Source organism: Coenobita brevimanus, chromosome 45, assembly GCF_032717465.1.
Source record: "Coenobita brevimanus isolate Jiangsu-jjx chromosome 45, ASM3271746v2, whole genome shotgun sequence".
NCBI lineage: Eukaryota > Metazoa > Arthropoda > Malacostraca > Decapoda > Coenobitidae > Coenobita > Coenobita brevimanus.
Window position 1 is genome coordinate 2,658,628 of NC_136998.1, and position 18,185 is coordinate 2,676,812.

An 18,185-nucleotide genomic window follows, 5' to 3' on the forward strand; every position below is an offset into this window, starting at 1 on the left:
TTAACGAAGTAAAAGTTGGAAAAAATTATTAATAAAGTAAAATTATTCATAATTTAAAACACACCAAAAGTGCTCAAATTTCGTAGTTACGTTGAGTAAAGTAACCAAGCATTATTACCTCGTTACTGACCACTTCAGGTTAGCGTAGGTATGCCATTAGCTACAAAATTGTGTTTCCAGCAAGTCATATATAAATACTGGAACTTTTTATGTTCGGTTAGTTCTGATGCAGCAAGTGGCAAAAGTATAGGGCTTTTAGTGTAATATTTATATGGGTAGTGGGCTATATTGCCCACCCCATGTGTCTCAGCGAGTAAATTCTGTGTGTTGCAGGGACACCTCAGTCAGGTATGGTCTTCCTTGAATCATTGTCTACTCTCCAAAACAGTTACAATGCTTTATTATATCTGCATATGTACCCTCCATAGACGCAATATTTATATACTATTTCATTAAGTATCCCCATTCTCCACACACAAGAGTAGACTGAGTTGACATCACATGACACAAGGGGCAGGGAGGGAGGGCGAAATATACGGGTCGCAATGCAGACTATAATGAAAAATGTGGTACCTGAGAAAAGGCCAGGATAATATTGATAGGCAGCTGATACTCTTGGGTTTTCTGTTGCGTTTATACTGAATTTTCTGTGTACATTCATTCAGTGCTTGGCGCAGGAGTTTAACACTAAGAAAAAAGAGTGATACATAATTGTAACACCTTTTTTGTATGAAGATGGCCCAGATTGCTGGTTTGAAAGGTGTAGACATTTAGCTGCCTCATGACATCATTAATCTCCCATGCACCCAGTGGAAAGAAAAATCTGGTACTTTAAATAATGGAAGGGAAAATGAGAAGTGGGAAATGATGTGAAGCATATTATATTGCAAACACCGACTGGGCAGTCCAGGAACGAACGAGAACTGTGTTATGCAATAGGGTACATAAACCACCATGTATACAGTGCTGTTACTGCAAATGTTTTGTTCACCTAACAGGTGTTTGATGATGCGAGAACGTCTGGATTCCAGCCATATCTTTTGGACATAGGTGGAGGCTTCCCAGGAAACAACGACCAGTTAATGCAGGACATAGCTCAGCATGTCAACTCCGCAATATCCACCTTTTTCCCTGAACAAGATATCAAGGTAATCCACGAGAGTTAGAATACGTAAAAACAAAGAATTTTTATCATATATAAGCACGTACAGCAATGTTATTTTGGCATAGTGTGCGAAAGTCAAATTTTGATATTCATAAATGAACAGACATTAGATTTAATCAACCTTCATTCCATGTTGAAGAGTGTGGTCAGCAGCAACTCACAAAGTTCAGAAAGTGTATCGTTATACATGCTCCAGAAATAATCATTTAATTTTCAGAGTGTGTCCACACCTTGACGGTTTGAAGTTATAACTGTACTGTTTTTCAAATCTGTATCTACCCTCTATTGTCACTGACATATTTCTGTAGCATTTCTTTCCCCGCAATTTCATTTTAATAAATCAGCTTCAGAGTCATGCAAATTATGTACATCGCAATAATGGCAACATACACTGTAGTTGACATAGATGACACAAGAGATTACTTATGTTTCATAGATAAATCTAAATGAAAACTAGGTTTTACGAGATATTCGTCTGAGAAGAAAAATGTGTGTTTCTTGCCCGAAACATAAAAGCTGTTTAATATATATGTGGTTAGTTGGAACGAGTGTGGTAAAACCAGTATGGATTCATTTCCTTATGGACTGTGTGTGTGTGTGTGTGTGTGTGTGTGTGTGTGTGTGTGTGTGTGTGTTTAAAATATGGTTAGTTGTAACGAGTTTGGTAAAACCAGTATGGATTCATTTCCTTATGGACTCTCTCTCTCTCTCTCTCTCTCTCTCTCTCTCTCTCTCTCTCTCTCTCTCTCTAATACACTGAATAGTTTAGGTCATCCATCATCCCATCATGTGATGTGGTTCTTGTTGTTGGTGATGAGGTTGTTGCTGTTGGTGGCGACCGTTAAGTACTCACTGCGTAATATTTCCTTCTCTTTTATCTACATATTCCCGTGTCTACTCTCCTATTTACCTATTATTCCCATTCCATCCTGACAATTTTATTACCCTTCTTTACACTTTATGTGGATTTACACTGAGTAACAAGCCTGATGGTGCCCTGTAACCCAGAAAACTATTTACAATATTGAGTGGCAACCAATTAACCAGGCAACGGGTGATATGGGGCCTACTATATAGACGTTCTTGTTCACTGTGTGCACAGATACAAGTGCAGTATCAGTCTCGGATCCAAACCTCCATACTTTTCCTCGTACCTCGTCGTGGCGAAAGGTTGTTAATCGTGAGAGAACATCGCTTCGCTGCATGGTATGTCCTTGCAGACGCCGTTGCTTGCCTGCGGTTGATGAGACTGCTTGACCAGGCAGACTGTTGCTGCTCAGTAACAACAACAACAACAACAGTTACTGAATATAATGTTACCTGTGGGTAACCCAACACTTAGTAATCAACCTAATGCTTTTTTCTGTACACAGGAGTCTCCGTTTATCCAAAAGGCTTATGTCATGAAAAGGGATACATAAAAATGAGAAAGCAGCCATAGCGGTTTACTCTTTCATGATTTACCCAACCCCATCACATCGCCATATTGTATTAATTAAATATCTGTTTTAGTACAGGCTCTACAAATAATGATGCAATTGGCACTATAAACAGCACAATACCTGCAACAGCAGTTATACATTGTAGAGTAACACGACCCCCTAAATTTTTACCTTTGTTGTGGTCTGACATCCTGGATCAACTACTAATTGACAAAACAACAGCAACAAATAAATAAATAAATAAATAAAACTCGCAGAGATAGAGATTTACTTGGTGACCTTACCAAAACTTCCAGAGATAGAGATTTACTTGGTGACCTTACCCAACCAGTGATAACATACAGCCATAATAAAGTCAGCAGAAGACTAAACAAACACACTGCCAGCAACTGAGCTCCTACAGTGTACAGTAACTCAATAATCACGGCTGAAAATCATATCTAAAACACATCCTCCGGCTGCCGTTCGTGTCGATAGACTGAGGGCTTGTTTAGCTGTATTTGTTGCCTGGAACTGATAACCTTACACTGCCGAAAAAGTCAGTTAGATATTAACCTCTATATCGAGAATTCAGGTTTGATATGTCACCTAACGAGAATTGATACAAAAATGGCTGTTTCGATAGACAAGGATTAGGATGTCTGTCGTTTGCTTGTTCGGGATTTCCTGTAGTAGGCAACTATATTGAGTGGGTTTTTAACTTTCTCTAGAGTTCACGGGAGAAATAAAACAGCTCACGAATTCCATGAATGCTGACAATGTTTAAGCGGGAGAGGATCGTGATGACCATGAATATCCTTTCTTTCTATACTTTCACTTAAAACAATCCATATCACAGAGGATGTGGTTCCTGTTTCTCTCAATGGTTAACTTGTTGACTAAGACTGGGAATGGTATTTCTGTTTCTCATGGTTCGGTTACCTAACAAGTTCAGCGACCAACATGAAATGCGTTCTGATGTTTACCAACACTTTGTAAATGGTATGGCACATGTAGTCATGAAATAGTTCTGCTCAGCTCACCACAGTTATGGAATACTTGTGGTTGAAAGTTTCCCATTTGGTAGGAAACTGGCACCTGTCTGAGCCGGAGTTTCTATTGCCCTTTTGGATCGCCAGTGATACTGTCGAAGCTTGTATAAGTTGCCTATTAGCTCAGTATTCAGTAACATGTGCATGATGTGTATTTTCGATAATTTATCTCGTCCCTCTTTTCCTGCCTATAGCCACTGTCAGGCCTGTACTTATTTTTAACTTGAATATCAGTTTGTTTTTTTCACACAGGTTTAAGCCATCATCTGGTACTAACGTCACTGTAAATGTGTCAGGAACCGTAAAAAAGTTCGTTCATAATAGCTATTACTTTTTGTTTTTGGGCTCAACCCTAAGGGCAGGGATAAGAGACTATCCTTAACGTCATATACCACAAAATTTATGTGACGCTGATCCCCTCCAGACTTTGATGCGTGAAGTTGAAAATCTCGCTCGTAAGAGGCATGCTGTAGATCTGTGGCATCTCTTAAAATATATGCCACAGGCCATTAGAGAAGTAAAAAAATAATTTGTAGACTTGTATGGCATTGTGAACATAAATGAAAAGCACGCAAATACTTAATAACACGAAGACTTTCTTCACAGATTTGCATTAATACATTAATATACACCTGCCCAGTAACATGAGGGCATCTACCTGAAAAAAAAAAAAAAAAAACATGCAACGAATGCTTGCATTTCCACATAGGTACACAAACACACAGCTAACATGCCCTTCGTATCTGTGTAGTCTCACTCCTTAGGAGAAGTCTATGAAATACAGAGCTCACAGGAAATGTAAGTAAAAAGATTCCTATCTATTTATCTATATATAGTCCGACGCCCTAATCCCGCCAAGGGTGGCCGCAGACAAAACGCCTCCAAGTCGCTCTGTCATCCACCATTTGCCTACCCTCCCCCCAACTCACTCCCCCCTCTCTCATATACCTCTCAACTCCATCTCTCCACCTCATCCTCGGTCTTTTCCTCCCTTTCTCTCCCTCCACCTCACCTACATACACCCTCTTAGTCAGTCGTTCATTCTCCATTCTCTCCACATGTCCAACCCACCTCAGTGTATTTCTCCTAATTCTCTCAACCACATCCACATCCACCCCACAACGTTCCTTCACTTCTTCATTCGTCAACTTGTCCCTCCATGTCACTCCACATGCTCCTCTGAAGTAGCTCATTTCCACTGCTGTCACTGTTGACTTGTTCCCCTCTAGCAAGGTCCATTTCTGTCACAGCATATTTGTTACCCCTCACCCTTCATATATTTCATATATATATATATATATATATATATATATATATATATATATATATATATATATATATATATATATATATATATATATATATATATATATGTGTGTGTGTGTGTGTGTGTGTGTGTGTGTGTGTGTGTGTGTGTATGTGTGTGTGTGTGTGTGTGTGTGTGTGTGTGTGTGTGTGTGTGTGTGTGTGTAATTAAGCAGATATTTCAATTAGATTCCGTCCTCCTCTGGCTCCTCCTCCTCCTCCTTTGGCTGCAAAGAGACTTGCCTCACTTATTCTCTGGAGGCGGGAATCACATAAAAAAATAAAATAAAAACGAACAAGTCCACACACACAGTATAGTGACGCCTTTGCAGTATGGTCATAGAAGAAAGAGGAGTAAACAAGAAGTGCATGGTATGTGACTAGTGCCGATTGTTAACTGTGTTTCTGTGTGCTGGACCTTCATATCATGCCGGCACACACTACACCAGCTCCGTCCCACCACACACTTCAACCAGTCTCACTTCAGACATGCCATCCCACACCACCCCTACTACCACACCATCACCCTTATAGCCACATCACCATCTCTATCACCGCCTCTTCACCATCGTACCCTTACCATGATGCCCTCACACCTGTTGGACCAAAACTTTCACATTACAGTGACTTGAGCAGTCTTCATTGGACAGCAGTTTTTCTCTGTGGTGATAACAAATACAACGGCACCTTGACTACCTCTAATCCCCAGTGCTGGGTAAGCGACCAGCTAGTGGTCCTGGTACTGTGTAGGGGTTAGCGATGTGGATTTGGGATATGGGTGGCGCTACATGTTTTCATCAGTTTTTCTAACATCAGATTCTGAATTCTCCTCTTTCCATTTCTTCAGTTAGATGACACAGAAAATGTCTACAGATTGCATTCACATCTACTCACAACACAGATATGGGTCCTTTTTCCATTTATTTGCAGAAATGTGCCTATTAAATCATACAGCAAGTAAAATTGTCAACTCAGACTCTATTTTAAGTTAAATGTAATTCATTACAACTCATGATTAAAATAATGTTCTGAAACTGCATCAGGTCATAGCGGAGCCTGGGAGGTATGTTGCAACGGCAAGCTTTACACTGACCACCACCGTCACTGGCAGGAAGGATCACAAAAATGAAAAAGGGCAAATCACAAGCATCAAATACATCACGGACGACAGTGTCTTCATATCATTCAAACATTTCTTTATGATTTACACTCTCAGTCATCCACGACCCCTTAAGGTAAGATATAATACTCTTTAATAACAGAAAGGCAAAGACGTCAGGCTTTTGGGTTAAGCATTTTAATTATATGATATTCTGGTGAACTGATGCCAGTTACTCTACTATTGTTTTCCTGTATGCAAAGGGTGCATATGTATATGAACTGCGTTTCTTGTGACTGGGAAGGCAGGGTTCAGGAAAATTTTGATGTTATGTCGCACTATGCTTTGATGTTATATTTCAAGTGTAATGCTAATTACAAGTCAAGGATTCCCAGCCAGTTGCTGGCAAACATCGCTGTGTTCACTAACTGCAGTGCGCTCTTGCCGCGGCAGGGTGTTTACAGAAAAGGCTCTGTGATGCACAGTATGGCAAATTAAGCGACGTATCAGTGCGCGTCCACACGAGTGCTCAAACAAGTGTTGGTAACATGTAAGCAACACAGTAACGAACACGCTGCAAACATGTTGGGTACAGCAGCGTCCAGATCATGTTGGCAACATCATGATAAGTCTCAGCTGCTTCGTATGGACACACTTATCCCATCATCTCTGCTGCCAGTGTTCGAAGCTGCACTGAAATATGTTTGCATACATCTGTCCAAATACTGCTGCAAACATGTTCCCGAACATGTTGCCAGCTGTGTTGCCAACATATGTTCGAGTACACGTGTGGACGCGCCCCTAGAAGCTTGGTGAGAAGTACATTTATCAGCACAGATGCCAGGCACAGTGCCTGGCGCTTTGTGGCATATGTGGCAGCAGTGTGTTTATATCGTAGCTTCAGGGGTATGAATGGCCTGGCAAACCCGGTTATCACCATTTGATCACAGTGTTTGACATTCCTTCTTAATAAAAGGCTAGTATTTGGTACAAAATTATGTGTATGCACAGTACATCGATGTTAAATTCGACGGGAGTAGCAGTAAAACACATAATTTCAGTGAATCATATCTATTAATCATTTGGGTAAACATGTCGGACATGGTTCAGGCTACGTGAACTATTGGTGAACTGAAGAAACTGACGCCAGAAGACTTTATTAAGCTGAGTAGGTTAAGGTAAACCTGTGCACGCAATAAAAGTAAAAATATAATATACACAAAATAACATGCTCTGCAGAATTTGATACACACACACACACACACACACACACACACACACACACACACACACATATATATATATATATATATATATATATATATATATATATATATATATATATATATATATGTCACTGCCTCAGCCTCGGTTTTCCAAAGGAGAAATAATAAATAATGCTCACTCTCTGTTCATTAAAATCTGCCATAGTGGTTTGAGGACGAAAATCAGTGAAGTCACGTGCACGAACAAAGAAAAAAAAAAATCAGAAATTCAGACTCGACCCTCTCAGTACAATGGCAAGTGGCAGAATGATTCACCAGACTGCACACAAGTGGTGCATGAATTGTTAGTCTACAGTAGGGAAGACAGGTTACTTGTTTACTAAAAAGAGAAAAGGAAAGTTTAACGAGAAGGGGGGGTCGGTATTTGAAAAGGGTTACTGCATGGCAGCATTATTATCCCGTCTTTAAGGTATAGAGGTGAATTAGTCAACTTGCTTGAAAGCCGCAGATCAGGAGTAAAGCAAAGGATATTAGTTATCCGAAACGAGCGTGTGATGTTAAGTGGAGACTGAGACAGACAAATGAGGAAGTGAAGGAGTGTTATGATGATGATGATGTGGATGTGTTACAAAGCAGTAGGAGGCAGTTCCGGGATGGTTTACCATATGGAGAGGATGGAGGAAGACAGACGGATGGGGTTATGTGAGTGGGGTGAAGGGGAAGAGGGGAGGGAAAAACCGAGAATATTATAGACGTATGGATTTGAATGGTCGGTTCTGTAAGAGAGTGGTGTTTGACTTGGACTGAAGGCAGTCAGATAACAGAGGACACAGTGACATGATGCGATGAGTTTATGGCCACCCCTTAAGGATTCAGGTGTTAGGTCACAGATAACTAAGAGATTTTTCCTGTCGCAAATGAGATTATATTATTTACTTTTTGAGGAAGAAACTGGAGAGTGCAAAATATTACCATGTTTCTTTCCTTTTTTTTTTTTTTTGACAAGTAGAAAACATAAATACGAAGGACTAATATTACGAGTAATTTTGTTTCTCAGAATGAGAAAGGAAAGAGGAGTGAAGAGTCATCCAGTTTAACTTGTAATTCCATAAAAAAAAAAAAAAAAATGCCAGGACAGGGAATTGATGATGTGTTTTTTTGTGACTCCAGACCCTAGTGTTGTTAGATATTACATGGGTAACTCTTCAGCTTAAAAGTGTGGGGTTGAGTGGGACAAAAGGTGCATTTAACTTTAATCTGTTCCTAGTGATGTGAAAAACTCCTGGACGTAGTGGCAACGGGCCCGACTGACGCAGAGGTATTGCTGTTTTGTCTGATATTCCTGCTGAGCTATGGAATAAAAGTATTCACCGAGTTAAGACAGATGAAGTATAGTAATGACAAGACCAACTCTTGCAATTACAGGCCGAGAACGGGAGCGAGGTGGAGTGCGATGTGTGGGGAGATAGCTGTGCAGCAATGGACGTGCTGGTTAAATGTGTGGCGCTGCCAAATGACCTGAGGGTGGGCGACCGGCTCGTGTGGTTCAACATGGGTGCCTACACACTCTCTATGGCATCAGAATTCTGTGGCTTCCCTCTGCCGCATGTGTACCGCGTCGCCTCCAAGGACACTTGGTATGAAATGCTGCTGTACTGTCTAGGTCATTATATAGCCTGCATAACTGTCTGATTAAACCAAACGTGCCCATTCCAGTGACTGAATAAGACCCTACCATAAGCCAAGTAAGTATACACTTTCATTTGTTATATACAAACCGGTGTTAAAATTTTAGCCAGCAATAAATGTATTTAAAGATTTACATCTCATTATAGCTTTTATGATCCAGTATCACTGAATAAGCCGACTAGCAGGGTACTTAAGTGTCAGTGCATTCATACCTTTTTCATGCATGCATTATGGCAAGAATGAATAGGATGATAATGCCCCGCCAGCTGAGGCTGAGTGTATATTTTGCACCACTAGCACTCCTTCGCTAAATAGTATTCATACCGCTATTTATCACTAAATCTCTGCTCATAAACATTGTTCACTACATATGCAGGAGCCTTAGGTGGTAGAACTGGTAGAAAGTGCGCCTGCCACTTCTGGAAGGCACACGTTCTACCCATTGATCATACATTATGTGTTTCGTATGTTCCCACAAGCCGACACCCTATTGACATTCCCTCACATTCATATACGGAGTTTGTCACTCACAAACAAAATCATTAGAACACAGTTTCAATATGTTCTCACCTTACAATACTGTCTAAAAAGCCTTCCAAATATGTACTCATGAGTAAGATGTGCTGCGTATTTATGTCACGCATATGACGTACAAACTGGCCACTAGAAAACAGTATTAAAGCCAATATATATATATATATATATATATATATATATATATATATATATATATATATATATATATATATATATATATATATATATATATATAGGGTGTAACACAACGTATGACAAAAACCTAAACCAATGATCTATCATGTAATTTTGAGTATATTTTGTTCTATAACATATAGTCTCTGTGACCCCACTTCAGTACCCAGCATTCGGCTGCTTAAGTGTAAAAGTTTCGTGGTTGGCATGTGCCATTGGGTGAGAGCTTTGCAGGGCGATGGGAGACGAGTATTATTAGCTTATACTGTACTGTACATGAAAATCCCATATCCTATCAGTACAAACTAGTTTTAAGAAGAAACTTTACGTAGTCTATTGATTCTTTAACATTGTCATGTATTCCTGTAATTCTTTTGCACAAGTCGCCTGTAAATTGAGGATTAAATTCAAATTTTATGGCTTGCGAGAGAGTAGGGAGGGAGGAGAGGGGCTGGTGTGTTGTTGCCAGCTATGTATTGTTTAGTTTGTAGGATATTGCTGCCAGCATTATCATAACACCCACAGCTCATTCAGTGGAAAAACGTTATTGTAAAGGGAGATTAGCCTCACTTTAACCCGCCCCGTCCCATCGACGTATGGGTACGTTGCAAAGATTTGCATTTGCCAGTCACGGCGACGTACTGGTACGTCGTGCAATTGCAAGGTTCCTAATTTGCACAATTTTCAATTTTCGCGCGTGATTTTATGTATATATACATATACATATATATATATATATATATATATATATATATATATATATATATATATATATATATATATATATCAATCAATCAATCATTTCCTGTGGCACCTTCAGGGATGCATATATATATATATATATATATATATATGAGCCTCTGTGGTACAGTGCTACAGTGTGCGTCTCGCACGCTGGTGGACGTGGGTTTGCCTCCCGCCAGAGTCGTAAAAAAAATAAAAAAACTTTTGGAAGCGTTCACCGAGCCACTGACCGCTTTGGCAGATATAATGGGTGCTGTGGTCGAACCAGTGTTGCATACTAGTATGCTTGCACCCAGTCGGCTTAAGGCAGGTCGATTACACTTGGTTCACAGTATACACACACAAACAAAGCCACTCCAAATTACAAATACACTCACAAGCAATTCTTAATCTGATGATGATGATGATATATATATATATATATATATATATATATATATATATATATATAGATAGATAGATAGATAGGTATTCAGATATATATATATATATATATATATATATATATATATATATATATATATATATATATATATATATATATATACAGGGTGTCCCAAAAAAATGTACCCACTCCTTGACTGCCCATTACTCAATTTTTTTGTTTGTTTGTTTGTTTCAGGTGCAACTAACGTGAAATAATGGCAGATGTACGACTAACTTTTGAAGAAAGAAAATTTGTCATAAAGTGCTACTGGAAGTACGAAAACGTCACGGAAGGGCAAAGACAATTTAGAAGACAGTTGGTGGATCTCTGTGAAACTGTCTTCTAAATTGTCTTTGTCCTTCCGTGACGTTTTCGTACTTCCAGTAGCACTTTATGACAAATTTTCTTTCTTCAAAAGTTAGTCGTACATCTGCCATTATTTCACGTTAGTTGCACATAAAACAAAAACAAAAAAAACTTGTATGAGTAACGGGCAGTCAAAGTGCAAGTACATTTTTTTGGGACACCCTGTACATATATATATATATATATATATATATATATATATATATATATATATATATATATATATATATATATATATATATATACAGAGAGAGAGAGAGAGAGAGAGAGAGAGAGAGAGAGAGAGAGCTTTCCCTACGTGCTAAGGGGTCTTTGTATGCAGCATGTGTTAGGAGTGTAATGCTGTATGGCAGTGAGACCTGGGCAGTGAAGGAGGAAGATATTCGCCGGCTCAGACGTACAGAAATGACAATGATTAGGTGAATGTGCAGTGCGTCCCTGCGTCCAAGGCCTGGAGGGGCTGGGTTTACAATGGAAGAGTTGTGAGGTAGGATGGGACTAGAGTGCATTGGTGTTGTGATGAGGAGAGGTAGATTGAGGTGGTTTGGACATGTGGAGAGGATGGGGGATGATAATTGGATGAGGAAGGCGAGAAGTGTTAATACTGGGGGTGGGGTTATGAGGGGTAGACCGAGAAAGACATGGGACGAGGTCATTAAGTATGACCTTAGGGTTAAGGGACTGAACAAGGAGGCTGCAATGGATCGTGCAGCGTGGAGAGCCGCCATTAGGTGACCAAGGCCGACACATGCAAGCATGTTGGAGCGTTTAAAAACGAAAACGAAAACGAAAACGAAATATATATATATATATATATATATATATATATATATATATATATACACACACACACACACACACACACCATCAGCACCAGCAGCCACTGCAGGTCCACTGCAAAACAAAGGCCTCTCCCAACCTTTTACACGAATTCCTTGACTGAGCCAATCTCTGCCACGTTTTGCCGGCAAACTTATCAATCTCATCTCTCCATCTACTGTCTCACCTTTTTCTGCAACGCGTACAATCTCCTGGTGCCCAGTCAGTCAGCCATTTGCTCCATTGGTTATCCATTATTCTTGCGACATGTTCTACCCACCTACATTTCTGTTCTCTTATGATTTCTATAATGTCTTCGACTTTAGCCTGTTCCCTCACCCAAGGTGATCTTTTCCTATCTCTTAAAGATATTCCCAACACTGACCTTTCCATTGCTGTATGAGAAGAAATTAGTTCATTTTCCGTCGATTTTACTAGTTTTCAGGTCTCACAACCGTATGTTATAGCTGGGATTATACATTTGCTATATACTTTTTGTTTCATATATATCGGCAAGCTACTTTTCAGGATCTGTGTGTGTGTGTGTGTGTGTGTGTGTGTGTGTGTGTGTGTGTGTGTGTGTATTAATTAATGATAAACGGGCAGGCAATAAGCACTTCAGAATTTTCTGGTCCAATTATATTAAAGATAATGCCTTTTAGATTATTGTCGAACGTTTCCAGTGAGGAGAAGGAAACCTTTTAAAAGAAATTATTTGCAAACATGTTAAATAAACTGTTTACTAATAGGGCAGATTGGAATAAAGCAACAACATTTACAAGGAAATTGGATAAATAACCAACTCCTTATCAAGCGGTAAACATAATTATTGCTGAGTAATAAGTAAACACTGATTTGTCTCTCTTGTTGTCCTGAAACAAACCCAAACTCATTTACCACTTAATGACACTTTGCCTCTCTAAATAATATCTGTGTAGAGTATCATTCTCCATTTACTCTTTTCACTAAAACATCTGTGACGATTCTTCCCTATACTGCATGATGATCCTCATTTGTCGTGCCGGCCTTGGCTACAGGGTTTGGTGAGTGGGGACCGTGTGGGGAGCCTTCATGCTTTATTATCCATTAATTCGCCTCATAGATAGCTACCATAGTTATGAATTTCTCTGTAACAAACGGTTTTGAAAGACCGTTTGATGTTCCTTGCTTCCCTTTGCACAATCTTACTACCTTTAATTAAGACTTGGAGACATATTCGGTAAGCACTTGGGAAAAGATTGCCAACTCTCAAGACTTTAGAATAATGCTTTCACGTCGCTAACTTAACCACTTAATGCACTCTAATTTTAGGCGGATACCTCTCAAACCCAGATGGTTTTGTTCAACTTGAGAAATGATAACTGTAAGGAACAGGGTTAAAGGAAACTGTACTTTTCGGTCCCAGGTCATAATGTGCCCAAAGAGTAAAGAAATTTCTGGACGTAGCAACGGTAAATCAAGATATATAATTTTCTCTGGCACACACCAATAATGTTTGTTGCTTATCCCTCCTAGGGCTATACTCTATCCACTTTAACCTAGCGTTAAATGGCCATCTCCCAAATTCGACTTAAAACGTTGCAACAAACAGCAGAATATGGTTCTAATTAGCGAGGAATGTCATGGAAACAATGGAGAGCCGTTGTTTTATCTTATTGTGTCAGGAAACTATGTGAAACAAGCTTCACAAGGAGGAAAATCTCCACAACTTTCAAGTGACGTAATTGCATTCATTATTGTGCCTTCTTTATTCCAGGGCTGATATCGGAACGCGACTGAAGCTGCTGTATCAACGTCAGCGGGGGCCTCGATCAAGGGAAGAACGGAAGCTGATCACTGAAACGTCTCACACGGATCAGATTTTTGCTAAGCTAACTGTCTGACAGCCAAGAAAAGAAAAATAATTGCAGCAAAATTTATATCAATGGAATTATTGCATTCACTAACATAAAATTTACACAAGTAAGCTTCTATAAGAGATGATTAGCTGTTAAAATAATTGTTTTCAAATTTGAAAGTACTAATTCAACAACCAAGGAGCATTCAGAAAGTGTAATACCTGCCACCTACAACTGCACAGCTGGACTGAGAGCTGAAAAATTGACTTTACCCTGTGACCATGATGTTTGACCAATTATATCCAACATTCAAATATCATACTTACCTGATGCAAAACCCTTCAGAAGTATTTGGCCCAGTTTGAAACAAAATGGCTTGAGTCGACCTAGCTCTGAGACATTCACCTATGACCTATTGTTATCAAAACTGAATATCTTCATCCATGCCTAACCTTTAATCCTTCCACCAAGTTTGGTATAATTTGAGAGAAAAGTGTTTGAGTTCTTGGGTCGAACATATGTCTTTGCCCTGTAATCTGGGAATTTGTGTAACTGTTCTGAGTCAGATTACTCAGCACTGACGTTGCATTATCCAAGCAACCATTTATACCCTCACCAGGTACTATTGTACTCTAGAGATTTTTGGTGTGTTTCTCAGAGGCAAATTTTTACCCTTAACTGATGCTATGTGTAGTGTATTATTCTGAGGTGGTAGTAAAATATATGACATTTATGTTAATGGTATAGATGTAAGAATTTATGTGAAGCACCTGCCTAACAGAGAGAAGAACATAATAATTGTTGTTACGTGACTTCGGCAGAGCACTTCAAGCTTTTATTGGTGCACCAAGTTTACTTTAGTACTCATTTTCTTTTGTCTTTTATATCGCTTACTGTTTGGTTTTCGCACCCTTGTATCTGCAACATAGCTGGAAGAAAATGTTCCGTGCATAACTGTGTTGTCAGTGGAAACTGACTGGTAGTCATTATTATGTAAACTTGTCTGGCGGCGAGGGTAGCTCTGTCTTCCTGCTGGGAAAATTAGGCAGAAGTCAGTGTAGCTGAACAGTAATTTTGTAGGTCAAACAGATCATGTGATTCCTTCCCTCCCACCCCCGTCCCACCCAGTGTGACGTAAGATACCCTCAAGGGTCAGTCCTCGTTACCTCTTCAAGTTAACATCTTTGTTAATGATATAACTGTAGACGTACAGGTAGATTACACAAGGTATGCTTTAAGACTGATACATTACCGTATCTATATGTCCGAAACTTGCACTGTTTTTGTGGAAATGTTCAGATATAAGTGACATTTAACTGTCTGGTTAATATTAGTAAATTCGAAGTTTGTGACAAATTATTTGATGCTGTATTTTCAGTTTATGACAATGTTGCCTGAATTCTTATTCAGTATTTTTTTTTAAAGAGTTTTGTGCATATTTTCTTCATATACTGAGATATGAACTTATTATGCTTTGCAGTTTATAATCGTGGGGTACCAAATAAATGTACTCTCTTTATGTTACCCATACTTTTTTTAAAGACGATTTTGAATGAAGTTCGTCCATTTTTTCGGGTTCCATATTAGGGCTCTGGAATATTAGATTTCCAGTTTGGGCAATGGAAGACCAGATTTTCATGTGAGGGCTTTATCCAAAACGTTTGGCGATGCCAGGATTTCCAGCAGATCCGAGTCAGAAGAAATTCCTGTAGTTCTGTGGCAGTCATCATGTAGACAGATAGGATGTACGATACCAGCGATTAACAATATCATGTTATGTCCTGTGTGAACAAGTGGATACACTAACTACAGTAGAAAATTACCGTATTGGACCAAGTATGTTTAACCTTGGCTTTCATTCTGCCTGAAAAGAATTATTTTTCTGGCGTTGCAATGGTGGCTGCATGGAGATGGTTCATTCATCAAAGTAGTGGCACTGTCGTTAAGTTTAATCTCAGTTATTACATTGATGGCGATGGAGTAAATGGTATTTTGTTATTTCTCAGGTTACAGTACCCTATGTAGCCTACCCAATTTACCTAATAAAGTACATAGGGAAAGTGGAAAACTGAGTTAATCGGGCACGCACCATGAATCAAACCCTGCCACATTCAGGCTGGTGGCTTTGTAATTAGCAGTATCAACCACTCGGCGACAAAAAAAAATATCAAGTTGTGGTTGCATAAAATCTGATAAAATCATGCTGCAAGACTGAGTCTGAATCGTCGATTGTTCTTACAATCGGCCGTCGAATCTGTATACACTTGCCCATAAACTGAGCTGAAAGGAGATAGGAAGCTTTGTTAGATCATCATAATCTCACTGTAATTATAACGGAAACTCTGTCTTACCTCATAATTAAGGTTGAGTTATTTCTTGTTTCCACAAAATGTATCAAGTTGTTGGAGTGACTATGTTTCACCAGGAAAAATAATCCGACCTTAGTTATTTGTACCTGTTTCAGGACTGTCAGTTCATATCATACGTATAGCACAGGAATGGGTGAAGAATCATATGTGAAAGATGGTGAGGCACAGCTGCAACAAAATGACTGTGAAGCCTAATGATGTATATGTGGATGACATTCACCTCTGCATGAGTTTGTTTCTTCCACTGTTGTTCTCTGTTTCCTTTTTTCTCTTTTCAATTGCGTCCTTATTCTTGTAGTTTTGGGAGATGATCTGAAGTCAGTAGATGGAATGACTTATACTGCTAGCTGTCAACGTACTGCTTTCCCATATTGTTATACGTATTTGGATAAACTAACTTTCCAAAGGTAAAAGCTGGCTACATATCTGAGACTTGTGAAAATGTGCCTGACATATTTAAGAAATTCTCTCTGTTGCTTCATAATCAGTCATGTCTATTGCTGACCGCCTGGTTTAAATGTACTTTGTTGTGTCATTACTTATTCCTGTAAGCTCTTGTTACTTCTCAGCTGGGCTGTGTGACCGCCAGCCAGTGTTACTTAGGAATTTTGTCTAACTGCAAGATTCAGGTACATTTGGGCAGTGCAAACTCCGTCCCTTGATTCCAGGAAGTATTCCACAAAAGAGTGTGTAAAGTGTTCCTTTATTTGCTATTGCCATCAGTGACATAAGTGACTCTGTGCTGATTGGATTTTCTTCCTCCCTTTACGTAAATTATTTAGCAACGTGGTTCGCTGGCCCTCAGTTATCTGTTGTTCAGTGAAGAATGCAGCTAACAATGGATGGGTCTCCAGCCAGGCAGGATGACCAGAGAGGATCGGTATATAACCATAGCTACCCCATACTGTAGCTACAAACTGCATCTGGCAAGGGATAACCGAGGGTCCCCTTTAGCTCCAGTACAGACGGTACCTCGTAGTTGTGTTAACATTCTTACTAAACTAGGGCTAACGTAGGTCTATGGTTCTTGGTGAACGTTAAAATGTTTGGGATTGCTGTAGTCATAGCAATATAAATAAAATTAACCTTTAGCAATCAACCAGAATCTATTTTAGAGTCTACGCGGTAAAAACCAATAATAAATTATCAAAATAACATCACTTGCACCACAAACCGCATCATGTTCCCGATATTGTGTTCTTTTATAAGGACTCTATGCAGCGTGCTATGAGAGATGACATATTGAATATTCGGGTGATTCTGAGTGATGATGGTAAAAGTTGCTTCACCATTCACATGCCAAACTTTGAACGGAGGCCGTACATACTAGTGCTTGTAACAGGTGCACGCCTTGCAGAACCATGTAATAGTATATTTACTTTTTTTTTTTTTTTTTCAAAGTAAAGCCAAAAAACAATACTTCTACCTTTACTGATTTATATACACATTTCCATTTATACCCTCAGTCAGTTACAAATTAATGGTAACTATTCTCAGTGGCTAGAATAAGTAATAGTTTTACTGGGGTGTTGACTGGATCACATTCAACACACACACACACACACACACACACACACACACACACACACACACACACAAAGGAAAAGAAAAAGAAAAGGTGTGCCCTTATTGGAGGAACCAAAATATAAAAACCAGAACTAAGAAACAGGCATTGTACATAATTTACAGCTATGTACTGGGGTATTATCTAGAGTTTACAACAAAGGTATTCCAATGTTGCCCAGGGCCACAAATTTCTTTTCTCGATATACTGTTGTTGAAATAACTACACATAATCAAATCACACCAAATCATAGACTGACCACCATCCAACCGTCAGCTTTAGGTTTGTTGGATATGTTTTGGTATGCACTTTTGTAGAATCATGGAAGTTCGCCCAAATGCTGACTTATATTCTGAGTTCGGCTATAACTTACTTCCAGAGCATGGAGTT

At 39.2% G+C, this 18,185-nt stretch overlaps 1 protein-coding gene across 1 annotated transcript; it reads left to right on the plus strand.

Annotated features, from left to right (window-relative positions):
• Positions 1 to 545: 545 nt before the first annotated feature.
• LOC145398387 (ornithine decarboxylase-like) lies at positions 546 to 13,907 on the plus strand. The gene is made up of 5 exons (XM_080271263.1): positions 546 to 569; positions 999 to 1,148; positions 5,987 to 6,178; positions 8,694 to 8,905; positions 13,781 to 13,907. Exons 1-5 carry the CDS (start codon positions 546 to 548, stop codon positions 13,905 to 13,907), a joined length of 705 nt encoding a protein of 234 aa, XP_080127389.1.
• Positions 13,908 to 18,185: the final 4,278 nt, after the last annotated feature.

What these genes read in the sequence shown, in the direction of transcription:
- LOC145398387 (XM_080271263.1), top strand. Translation starts at nt 546, where the DNA reads ATGCAGACTATAATGAAAAATGTG. An exon ending in AGACTATAATGAAAAATGTG is followed by an intron (nt 570 to 998) that starts GTACCTGAGAAA and finishes TTCACCTAACAG; the next exon opens with GTGTTTGATGATGCGAGAAC. An exon ending in GTCATCCACGACCCCTTAAG is followed by an intron (nt 6,179 to 8,693) that starts GTAAGATATAAT and finishes TTGCAATTACAG; the next exon opens with GCCGAGAACGGGAGCGAGGT.